The sequence below is a fragment of the Heptranchias perlo genome, chromosome 19 (assembly GCF_035084215.1).
Source record: "Heptranchias perlo isolate sHepPer1 chromosome 19, sHepPer1.hap1, whole genome shotgun sequence".
Classification (NCBI taxonomy): domain Eukaryota; kingdom Metazoa; phylum Chordata; class Chondrichthyes; order Hexanchiformes; family Hexanchidae; genus Heptranchias; species Heptranchias perlo.
In genome coordinates, this window is record NC_090343.1 from 2,867,361 (window position 1) to 2,879,516 (window position 12,156).

The 12,156-nt window shown below is 55.1% G+C and overlaps 2 protein-coding genes across 2 annotated transcripts in view; both read right to left on the bottom strand.

The window, feature by feature from the left end:
• Positions 1 to 1,836: 1,836 nt before the first annotated feature.
• Positions 1,837 to 7,270, bottom strand: LOC137335506 (uncharacterized). The gene is made up of 3 exons (XM_068000846.1): positions 7,259 to 7,270; positions 5,666 to 6,326; positions 1,837 to 5,611 (listed from the first exon to the last, which is right to left on the bottom strand). Exons 1-3 carry the CDS (start codon positions 7,268 to 7,270, stop codon positions 4,170 to 4,172), a joined length of 2,115 nt encoding a protein of 704 aa, XP_067856947.1. The 3' UTR covers positions 1,837 to 4,169.
• The window catches only part of snta1 (syntrophin, alpha 1), a 45,235-nt gene continuing 39,308 nt past the window's right edge, over positions 6,230 to 12,156 (bottom strand). Inside the window, 3 exon segments of the mRNA XM_068000165.1 lie at positions 6,230 to 7,365; positions 8,373 to 8,563; positions 9,166 to 9,362. Of these exon segments, the coding sequence (XP_067856266.1) occupies positions 7,273 to 7,365; positions 8,373 to 8,563; positions 9,166 to 9,362 (481 nt within the window). The 3' untranslated portion in view covers positions 6,230 to 7,272.

Below are 12,156 nucleotides of genomic sequence, written 5' to 3' on the forward strand. Positions count from 1 at the left end.
TGAAGTGCTGTGGGACGTTTTTCTGTGTTAAAGGCAAGTTGTTTCAGTGATGTTGGATTGACCCTGAGATAATTTCATGAGTTGCAACTGACCGGCCTGATCCAGTAGAGAGCAGCACCACATCACAAAACCACTCTGAAAATCAACACCAGCAAGCAGAGCGACCTGTTTAAATTAAATAGGAACAGGAGGAGGCCATTCAGCCCCTCGAGCCAGTTCCGTCATTCAATCAGATCATGGCTGATCTGTACCTCAACTCCGTTTACCCGCCTCGGTTCCATATCCCTCGATACCCTCACCCAACAAAAATCGAGTAAACTCAGACTCAAAATGTTTAATTGACCCCCAGCATCCACAGCCTTCTGGGGAGAGAGTTCCAGATTTCCACTCCCCTTTGTGTGAAGAAGTGCTTCCTGACATCACCCCTGAACGGCCGAGCTCTAATTTTAAGGTTCTGCCCCCTGGTCCTGGACTCCCCCCACCAGAGGGAATAGTTTCTCTCTATCGACCCTATCAAATCCTTTAGTCATCTTAAACACCTCAATTAGATCACCCCTTAATCTTCTACACTCGAGGGAATACAAGCCCAGTCATAGAGTCATACAGCACGGATAGAGGCCCTTCGGCCCATCGTGTCCGCAGTCTGTGCAACCTGTCCTCGCAATTTAACCCTTTTAGCCCCAGTATCATTCTGGTGAATCAGCGCTGCCCCCCCTCCAAGGCCGATTTGTCCTCCTGATTCTGTAGGTGAGGCTCAAGGCCCAATCCCCAGACGGTCCCCTCCCCCCGGGGTCTTTCTGTTGGGGCAGCACCAAGTCCGGGCCCCGCTGGGTCTCCACACGGGTAGAGTTTCTACTTGCCGGATATCGAGTGCACATCCTCTCCCTGTGGGGTCCGCCCCGCCTACCTAAGTCCAGAGAGCTTTCAGTGTACAGATTGTCAAGAGTCAAGGCTCGGGGAGGGGGGGGTTTACAGCGACTGGAGACCGGACCCTCTGTACAGCCTCCAGCACAAGGCTCCGGTTAGCTTCCCCCCGCCCCACCCCCCCACCCCCCGCCCCGCATCTCCCCCCCCCCAACATCTCCCCCGCCCCCCCCACCCCGCATCTCCCCCCCCCAACATCTCCCCCGCGCCCCCCACCCCGCCCCCCCACCCCGCATCCCCCCCATCTCCCCCGCCCCACATCTCCCCCCCCCCCATCTCCCGCCCCCCACCCCGCCCCGCATCCCCCCCATCTCCCCCGCCCCGCATCCCCCCCCATCTCCCCCGCCCCGCATCTTCCCCCAAACCCGGCTTATCCGATCAGACAGAAACACAGTCAGTGGGAAGGACCTCAGCTCCAGTCACAATTCTACCCACTTCTCAGTGGGAAGATTCCCAATCGTTCCCGGGAATCCTGCAGAGCTGCCGGACTAAGATTAGCCGGTCGGCCATGGGGGCTGCAAACTGTGGAATCATTTAAGAAAGATGGGGGAGGGGAGAACTGTGTATTCCTTCTGAACGGATGGGCTGGGAGAGCCTTCCTCGTCTGTACCGATCTTGTGAGAGGGTGAAAGAGAAACAGAGAGATCAGGAGCTTACAAGAGCCCGGGTTCCGTGCCTGGTCGTTATTCAGCGATCCTGCCTCTGTGATCACAGTTTGAAACTTGCCAAGACTCTCTCACGTTGGTGAGGCGGACAAGGCTGCAGCTCCTCTGGGTCCCTACCCCCAGGCAAGGAGGCAGTGCCTGCAGGAGAGGAGGAGGGCCGCGCAGCTACCCCAGTCGAACAGCCCATCAACACAACGCAACAGAATCAGGTAAGCTGGAGGCAGAGCAAAATAACAGACGGACGGCATTTTATGGATTATAAACATTGCCTTGATTTTAATTCCACATTCGAGGTATATACAATGAAAATTTGCAAAGCTCATTCTTAAATTAATAAGGATATAATTAATATACAATGCTTCTCTGCGAAAACTTCCATGAGATATAATCTTGTAGAAGAAAAGGGAACAAGAAAAAGTAAAGTCAAATTATAACCGACTGAAATGGAAGATTTGGGAATATCTCGGGGCTGAAATACTGAATCGGTCCCAGTACTGACGGAGTGCAGAGTTTTCAATAGTTCCTCCTCCCGCCCCATGTTATGGAATCTTACAGCCTAAGGAGGCCATTCGGCCCATCGTGCCTGTGCCGCTCTTTGAAAGAGCTATCCAATTAGTCCCACTCCCCCTGCCCTTTCCCCATAGCCCTGAAAATTTTTTCCCTTCAAGTATTTATCCAATTCCCTTTTGAAAGTTATTATTGAATCTGCTTCCACCGCCCTTTCAGGCAGAGCATTCCAGATCAGAACAACTCGCTGCGTAAAAAAGTCTCATCTCCCCTCTGGTTCTTTCACCAATTATCTTAAATCTGTGTCCTCTGGTTACCGACCCTCCTGCCACTGGAAATAGTTTCTCCTTATTTACTCGATCAAAACCCTCCTTGATTCTGATTGTGAATCTCAGCGCCCGTCTCTCCTGCCAAGCCCCTGTGTGGCAGCCCTTGGCCGGGCAGATGTGTCGGGTTCCATCGGCTGGTCTCCTGTACGGCAGCAAGAGTAAAACGCCAGCACTGGGACCGGGGAGAGGGTCAGTGAGTCGTCACTGACTCGAATCCCAGCCTGAGAGGCGGGGGAGAGAGAGAGAGGCGGGGGAGAGAGCGAGAGTGGGGGAGGGAGAGGGGGAGAGAGAGGCGGGGGAGAGGGGGAGAGAGAGAGGCGGGGGAGAGGGGGAGAGAGAGAGTGGGGGAGGGAGAGTGGGAGAGAGTGCGGGAGGGAAGGGGAGAGGAGGAGGGGAGAGAGAGTGGGAAAAAGGGGGATTGGGAGGGAACGTGGGGGAAATAAACAAGCTGGACTGAATTCAGCAGCTCAGTCGCTGAAATTCTTGGCTCTGCTGTGCTGTGATCTGCACAGACATCAATTAACATTCACTGGACAGCAGTGGTCTCGGGGGGGGAGGGGAGGGGGAGGCGGGAGGGAGAGAGAGAGAGAGAGACAAAGAAAAATAAGCAGACATGGTCACTGTGTGCACGCCCGCTTAATCCACCACCTGACTGCTCATCGTGTGTGACCCTACAAGCAGGCTACTCAACTACAGGTGGCATCACTGCCAGACTGATGCCCACACTCGCCCACAGAGTGGGGACACCGGCTGATTTCACCTATTCCCTCGCACAATGACCCGGACACCAGCTTGAGCTTTTAGTAGCCCGTCTGGCGCTGACGGGAAGCAGCAGGAAGGAGAGGAAGTTCGGAGGGTGCGGCCCGATCTAGGCCGATGGAGGGGAAACCTCAACGTATCGACAGGGCCAAGCCTCACATTACAAAAAAAAAAGGGCAAACGGAAAAGAAACTGGGCAGCAGGTCGGAGAATCGATGCCCACCCTCTAGGGTGGAAGGAGCAGCTTCGAGTCTGCAGGACCCCCCCTGCCCGCCCGCCCGCCCGCCCAGACTAGCGGTCTTGATGCTGGGGAGACGTCAAACAGGTGTCAGCTGCTTTGCTTCTCACCGCAGGGACACACTGCTCCAGGACTCGCCAACTCTGCCATGGATTTATTCCTGGAGGTTTCGTCACATGACTTCCTGGTGCCCCGCCCCCCCCCCCCACACGCTCCCGCCATTGGTCACCCGACATGTCCATCCTCGCAATGCCCCGCCCCCATGGCCAATCAGAAACCAAACAGACTTTGTCAACACCTGACTGGATGATTCTTGACTGTCGATCAAACCGCCTTCTGCCCCAAGCTCCAATATTTTTATAATTAATAAACAAAAGTGTTCAAAGAAACATTTTTTAATGCCCCCGATGATTTTCTCCCCCGGGTGTTTTTCCCGGCTCCGTGTCCCGGAGATAAATTAATTGCTGGAGCCTCCAGGAGGGTCGATAATCCCTAAACTAGGGCTTCCCATTGGCCCAGATCTCCCGAGCCCTGAGTGGAGAGAAAAAAATATAAAGGATTTCATAATGTCAAAAAAAATGATTATCACGGCATCGAGCCCAAAGTTGCAAGTTTATGTTTGATGGAGGAGAAATTAGATTGTTTATATATTAAAAAAAGGTTCTTTCAACATCCAGGAGTTTGGCAACATAACAAAGGGGATTGGACAGAATCCTTCACAGAAACTGGAAAAAATAGATCAAAGGGTTAGAGAGAGAAGGCAGAGAGAGAGGAGAGAGAGAGAAAGAGAAAGAAAAAGAGAGGAGAAAGAGAGCAGAGAAAGAGAGCAGAGAAAGCGAGCAGAGAGAGAGAGAGAGAGCAGAGAGAGAGAGAGAGAGAAAGAGAGAGGAGAAAGAGAGCAGAGAGACAGAGAGCAGAGAGAAAGAGAAAGAGAGCAGAGAAAGAGAAAGAGAGAGAGCGCAGAGAGAGAGCGCAGAGAGAGAGAGCGCAGAGAGAGAGAGCGCAGAGAGAGAGAGCGCAGAGAGAGAGAGAAAGAGAGCACACAGAGAGAGAGAGAGAGAGAAAGAGAGCAGAGAAAGAGAGGAGAGAGAGAGAGAGAAGGGAGAGAGCAGGGAGAGAGAGAGAGAAAGAGAGCAGAGAGAGAGAAAGAGAGAGCAGGGAGAGGGAGAGAAAGAGAGCAGAGAGAGAGAGAGAAAGAGAGAGCAGGGAGAGAGAGAGAAAGAGAGCAGAGAGAGAGAGAGAAAGGGAGAGAGAGAGAGAGAGGGAGAGAGAGGGAGAGAGAGAGAGAGAGGGAGAGAGAGAGGGAGCAGGGAGGGAGGGAGAGAGAGCAGGGAGAGAGAGCAGGCAGAGGGAGAGAGAGCAGGCAGAGGGAGAGAGTGCAGGCAGAGGGAGAGAGTGCAGGCAGAGGGAGAGAGTGCAGGCAGAGGGAGAGAGTGCAGACAGAGGGAGAGAGAGCAGGCAGAGGGAGAGAGAGCAGGCAGAGGGAGAGAGTGCAGGCAGAGGGAGAGAGAGAACAGGCAGAGGGAGAGAGAGAGCAGGCAGAGAGAGAGAGAGCAGGCAGAGAGAGAGAGAGAGAGCAGGCAGAGAGAGAGAGAGCAGGCAGAGAGAGAGAGAGAGAGCAGGCAGAGAGAGAGAGCAGGCAGAGAGAGAGAGAGAGCAGGCAGAGAGAGAGAGAGCAGGCAGAGAGAGAGAGAGAGCAGGCAGAGAGAGAGAGAGCAGGCAGAGAGAGAGAGAGAGCAGGCAGAGAGAGAGAGAGCAGGCAGAGAGAGAGAGAGAGCAGGCAGAGAGAGAGAGAGCGAGCAGGCAGAGAGAGAGAGAGCGAGCAGGCAGAGAGAGCAGGCAGAGAGAGAGAGAGAGAGCAGGCAGAGAGAGAGAGAGAGAGTGCAGGCAGAGAGAGAGAGAGAGCAGGCAGAGAGAGAGAGAGCAGGCAGAGAGAGAGAGAGCAGGCAGAGAGAGAGAGAGCAGGCAGAGAGAGAGAGAGAGAGCAGGCAGAGAGAGAGAGAGAGCAGGCAGAGAGAGAGAGAGAAGGCAGAGAGAGAGAGAGAAGGCAGAGAGAGAGAGAGCAGGCAGAGAGAGAGAGAGAGAGCAGGCAGAGAGAGAGAGAGAGAGCGGGCAGAGAGAGAGAGAGAGAGCGGGCAGGGAGAGAGAGAGCGGGCAGAGAGAGAGAGAGCGGGCAGAGAGAGAGAGAGGCGGGCAGAGAGAGAGAGAGCGGGCGGAGAGAGAGAGCGGGCGGAGAGAGAGAGCGGGCAGAGAGAGAGAGCAGGCGGAGAGAGAGAGCGGGCAGAGAGAGAGAACGGGCGGAGAGAGAGAGCGGGCGGAGAGAGAGAGCGGGCGGAGAGAGAGAGAGCGGGCGGAGAGAGAGAGAGCGGGCGGAGAGAGAGAGAGCGGGGCGGAGAGAGAGAGAGCGGGCGGAGAGAGAGAGAGCGGGCGGAGAGAGAGAGCGGGCGGAGAGAGAGAGAGCGGGCGGAGAGAGAGAGCGGGCGGAGAGAGAGAGAGCGGGCGGAGAGAGAGAGCGGGCGGAGAGAGAGAGCGGGCGGAGAGAGAGAGCGGGCGGAGAGAGAGAGCGGGCAGACAGCAGCCTGGTCTAAATGTTAACTGTTCTGTCTGCGACTTGAACTTTTGAAATGATCCGAGCCAAGCAACGAGCTGATATTTCAGAAACCAGTCAGTCCGTCTGCACCAACTTCTCAGTTTTCCTGCAGGACTGGGGCCTGAAGCGACCGGTGAAACCCAGTCCAGGCAGTGGCACTGGGTCACAGGAACCTGGGCAGGTTCCACCTCAGCCCACGACAGTAAGCCGGTGTCAGCGGAGATGGTTTGGGAGGTTCTAGAGGTGGTTCCGGCGTCTCTGCTCCAGGGAGACACAACCAATGGCGTGTACGAGGGGGACAGAATGGTGCCGCACTACATGGTGGAATAGCCTGCTCACACTCACTGTCTTGGGCTCACACAATGAATTGTGACCTGAGTGAAGGAGCCAGAGGGCAGCCAGTTCTCAGAAATCACCAAACCCTCAGAGCGGAGACTGCATCGTGCAGCAGTGTGATTACTGACCTGTAATTATATAAAGGGAGCATTCAGAAAGATCGCCATACAGTCCTCAAATCCTAATTTAAAATATTCAGCATTAGAAATTTACAGAGAAATATTTTATTTGGATTTTACTATTGAAAATGTGAATTTTTGTTGTTGGGTTTTTTTTAAAAAAGGAAACATGACATTCTGTGATTGAAGGGTGGATTCGCAGAGTGATTCGGTGCAGAGTATTGAGGGAATTGTGACCTGGGTCTTGTTATTCTTTGTAAGGGTTTGGCACGGCTGAGCGGTTTTGTTAGATGTCATTCAGAGGGCAGTTAAGAGTCAACCGCGTTGGTTTGGGGACTGGAGTCACCTATAGGCCCAGACCGGGGAAGGATGGCAGGTAAGGACAGGAGATTAATGAACCAGTTGGGTTTTTACGACAATCCGACAGCTTCATGGTCACTTTTACTGAGACCAGATTTTTATTTCCAGAAATTTTTTAAAACTGAATTCAAAAAGGTCGGATTCAAACTCCCAATCTCTGGATTACTGGTCCAGTAACATAATCACCACACTGACCATAGCCCGAGTCTACGTAACAACACAACATGGCGGGGCGAGGAGAGAGAGCTGAAAAGGTAAAGATCAGTAATAGAAACCAGATCCTTAGTTTATGTAAAAAGAAACAAAACTCCTTCTGGGACAGATTAAAATCAAAACTTTTAAAAAAAATACTAATTTGTTTTCACTCCGTGCTGTGCTGTGGGTTGTCCCAGCTCCCGGCCGCCTCTCCCGCTCCTCGATGCTCTTCGTACCCGACTGTCCATCGTTAGGCGAGCAGTCCCATCCGAGTCACCTTGGCGGAGAGGAATGAGTGGATGATAAAAACGATGGTTTTCGGGCACGACTGCAGATTGAGTTGCTGCAAGATAAGAGTTTCCAGTTACTGGTCTGACACACACGGGCTCCGAGACAACGCGATTCACAACAGGAGGCTGCGGCCTTTCCTCCTCCTCTCCCCATCCTCACCCCCTCACACTCAACTCCCTCCGCACCTTATGGCCTTGAATATAACCCTCCCTCCTCCACGCCCCAAAAGATCATCCTCGGGATCTCTGCAACCAGGAAATGGTTCTGCAAAGGTTCTCACTGAAAGAAAGACTTGCATTTATATAGCGCCTTTCACGACCTCTGTACGTCCCAAAGTGCTTCACAGTCAATTAAGTACTTTTTGAAGTGTAGTCACTGTTGTAATGTAGGCAGCCAATTTGCGCACAGCAAGATCCCACAAACAGCAATTTGATAATGACCAGATAATCTGTTTCTTAGTTATATATTTAATTGAAGGATAAATATTATCCAGGACACCGGGGAGAACTCTCCCCTGCTCTTCTTCAAAATGGTGCCGTGGGAGCTTTTGCATCCACCTGAGAGGGGCAGACGGAGCCTCGGTTTAACGTCTCATCCGAAAGACGGCACCCCCGACAGGGCAGCACTCCCTCAGTACTGCACTGGGAGTGTCAGCCTGGATTATGGGCCGTGCGAGGGTTTGATACAATGGAGGGGTTTGCTGGGCCACTTCAGAGGGCAGTTAAGAGTCAACCACGTTGGTTTGGGGGCTGGAGTCACATATAGGCCCAGACCGGGTAAGGACGGCAGGTTTCCTTCCCTAAAGGACATCAGTGAACCAGTTGGGTTTTTACGACAATCCGACAGATTCATGGTCACTTTTACTGAGACCAGATTTTTATTTCCAGATTTTTAATTTTTTTTAAAAAACTGAATTCAAATTCTCAAGTGGCCTGGGTGGGATTTGAACTCACGTTCCCTGGATTATTAGACCAGTAACAATAACCACTTACACTAACCGTACCCCATCCTCCGTGTTATGGGTTTCTATGTAGAACAAAGATGGAGCAAAGTACTCACAATCTCGCCCTCGGGACCCCCAAAGTCCAGGTACATCACTTTGACCCCATCGTCAGACGACATGCGGAGTTTCTCGAAGGGCTGGTTCAGGAGGACCTTTGGTCTGCTGATATCAGGAGCCTCCTGGAAGATGGTGAATCCCTTTTCAAGGTTGACGGCCAGTTTGCATTCCTGCCCGTTCCAGGTACAGGCTGAAATAGGAGCGGACAGCGCAGAGAACGTCAGACACCACAACAAACGGAACAAGGCCCCCGAAACAGGGGAAACAACCTAGAAATCAGCCCGAGCGGCTCAATCAGCACCAAACTGATGTGAAATGACAGGTCCATAAATCAATGGAACGTCCAGATACAAGGGATTGAAGTAAACGAGATATTTAATGTGGGCCTTCCCATAGGATTAGAGGGCACGACCTCAAACCTCGAACAAGGTTTGACAAACGACTTACCCCAAAGTCTAGTGGACATGTTCAGACTGGCCGGGGGGGGGGGGGCGGGGGGAAGAGGGAGGAATGAGATGACACCCATCAGAGGAGCCAGATCAATACAGGAGGAGGATTCTGGGTTAGGGAGACATAACCACGCTGATTGGTTACTTTTAGGTGATGTAAACGGGCGGTGATTTGGGGGGGGAGCTGGGCCAGGGGGGGTGGGGAGCTGTGACAATGTGGCGGTGAGACGGCCGAGCTGAGACGGCCGAGCTGAGACGGCCGAGCTGAGACGGCCGAGCTGAGACGGTGGCGGTGAGAAGACCTGACCCCAGAATCTCCAAAGTAAGAGGAAAGGCGTCTGACCTGTGACGACCTCCTGGATCAGCTCAGCCGCGCTGTGACAGCCGTTGACCAGCAGCCGAGTCCACGTGGACAGGTCGAGGTGCATTTCCGCGGTGAAGAGGTGAGTCTCCACTCCCTGCCGAGTGCCGGCCCGGAGAACGAACGACAGGTCCGTGTCGGCCAAGAGCGACCCTTTGACGGGGCTGGAGTGAACGAGTCTGAAACACGGAACACAAACCCTCATTAACCCCTCGTCCACCGATGGGCCGCCCGACCCTCGCACACTCACTGACCACTCAGCCGACTCCTCCTGCAGGTTTCTAAGGAAGCGGATTTCCTGCATTCCTTGAGACTTTGCTGCGAATCGGCCCAGTCTGTGCCAGCCTTTAGCTGACTCCCATTGCCTGTACAATGGTCTCCTTCTCATTGTAACCAGCAGACATTATCCATTGGCAGACTATGCAGACAGAGCCACCAAGCCAGACAGGGAGCCCCCCCCGAACCAGACAGGGAGCCCCCACCCCCCGGCCAGACAGGGAGCCCCCCCACCCCCGGCCAGACAGTGTGGCCCCATCCCCCGGCCAGACAGGGAGCCACCCCCCCACCCCCGGCCAGACAGGGAGCACTTCTGGCCAGACAGGGAGCACCCCCGCCCCCGGCCAGACAGGGAGCCCCCCCCCACCCCCGGCCAGACAGGGAGCCCCCATCCCCCGGCCAGACAGGGAGCCCGGGTAGATGCAGCAAACATGGGTGGCACTGGCAAGGCCGGCATTTATTGCCCATCCCTAGTTGCCCTGAGAAGGTGGTGATGGGCCTTCTTGAACCGCTGGTAGCAGGTTTGATACAACTGAGGGGTTTGCTGGGCCACTTCGGGGAGCAGTTAAGAGTCAACCACGTGTTGGTGTGGGGACTGGAGTCACATATAGGCCCAGACCGGGTGAGGACGGCAGTTTCCTTCCCTAAAGGACATCAGTGAATCATATTTTTTACAGCAAAATACCTCAAACTTTCTTTACACGGGGTTGTTGGGAGCACGGAATGATTCACCACAGGGCGTGGTTGAGGCAGAGATCGTTGCATCTTTTAAAGGCAAACTGGATAATTATTTGAAGCAGAGGAAAATACAGGGATATCAGGAGACAGCAGGGCAGTGGGAATAGTTTTAGATTGGAGCTAGCACAGACACGATGGGCCGAATCGCCTCCTTCTGCGCAGTAAGATGTAGAGTAACAGATCCCAGCATTAGGGGAACAGGGAGGAGATGAGCCACAGCCACGTGTGGGGAGCGAAAGGAGACATCGTCGGAGCAGGCACCCTGGGGACTTTCGTGCTCTCCCTTATGCTAGCCACTATTTGGAAAGAGTTCCCAACTAGAGAGGTCCCAGTATCTGGCCTGGTGTGGCTCTCCTCCCTCTGATTTCCCCTCTTCTGCGGTTACTCTGTCCTAATGTCCCCCTTCTGACCCGGGGGCCCCCCTCCTCGCCTAGCCTAGGGGACCCCCCTGCCCGCCTGGCCCGGGGGACCCCCTCCCCGCCTGGCCCGGGGGACCCCCTGCCCGCCTGGCCCGGGGGACCCCCTGCCCGCCTGGCCCGGGGGACCCCTCCCCGCCTGGCCCGGGGGACCCCCTGCCCGCCTAGCCTAGGGGACCCCCCCTCCCCGCCTGGCCCGGGGGACCGCCTGGCCCGGGGGACCCCCTGCCCGCCTAGCCTAGGGGACCCCCCCCTCCCCGCCTGGCCCGGGGGACCCCCTGCCCGCCTGGCCCGGGGGACCCCCTGCCCGCCTGGCCCGGGGGACCCCCTGCCCGCCTGGCCCGGGGGACCCCCTGCCCGCCTGGCCCGGGGGAACCCCCATCCTCTCTCACTGCTCCGAATAGAGCTTCCTTTGAAACCTGCATGAGGAATCGGGGAGACCCCTCACCTAAACGCCCCCATCGAGCTGCTCTTTCCCTTGCTCAGAACAGTAGAATCAAAGGACACGTCCTGCACTTGAAGGGGGAAAATTCAAAACTAATCTACAGAAACAATATTTCAGTGAGCGAGTGGTCAATCTGTGGAACAGGCTCCCGAGAGAGACGGTGGGAGCAGTTAGTATCGATTCATTCAGATTACAAATCAGGTAGATTTCTTCCAGAAAATAATATTTTGGGATGTAGTATCTGAGTAATTGGAGACAACGTGTTTTTTAAAAATTAACTCTTAGGATGTGGGTGTCGCTGGTGAGGCCGGCATTTATTGCCCATCCCTAATTGCCCTTGAGAAGGTGGTGGTGAGCCGCCTTCTTGAACCGCTGCAGTCCGTGTGGTGACGGTTCTCCCACAGTGCTGTTAGGAAGGGAGTTCCAGGATTTTGACCCAGTGATGATGAAGGAACGGCCGATATATTTCCAAGTCGGGATGGTGTGTGACTTGGAGGGGAACTGGGAGGTGATGTTCCCGTGTCCTTCTAGGTGGTGGAGGTCGTGGGTTTGGGAGGTAACAGGCTGAGGGAGGAAGAGGTGACTTTGGACCTATGGTTCCCAAAGCTCTCCACCACTGGCGGTTTTCCTCACCTCATGTCTGGGTCTGTTGGAGACTCATTGATGGAGATTGATTGCTCTGATTAGTCAACAACTCCATTATTGTCATATCATGTGATTACCGGGGCGGGAGGGGAGAGAGGACGGGGCGGGAGGGGAGAGAGGACGGGGCGGGAGGAGAGAGAGGACGGGGCGGGAGGAGAGAGAGGACGGGGCGGGAGGGGAGAGAGGACGGGGCGGGAGGGGAGAGAGGACGGGGCGGGAGGGGAGAGAGGACGGGGCGGGAGGGGAGAGAGGACGGGGCGGGAGGAGAGAGAGGACGGGGCGGGAGGAGAGAGAGGACGGGGCGGGAGGAGAGAGAGGACGGGGCGGGAGGCGGGAGCGGACGGGGCGGGAGGAGAGAGAGGACGGGGCGGGAGGAGAGAGAGGACGGGGCGGGAGGAGAGAGAGGACGGGGCGGGAGGAGAGAGAGGACGGGGCGGGAGGAGAGAGAGGACG

Coding starts and splice junctions, on each gene's coding strand:
- LOC137335506 (XM_068000846.1), bottom strand. Junction 5,612..5,665: donor CTGCTCTCTCTCTCTGCCCG/CTCTCTCTCTCC, acceptor CTCTCTGCCCGC/CTCTCTCTCTCTCTGCCCGC.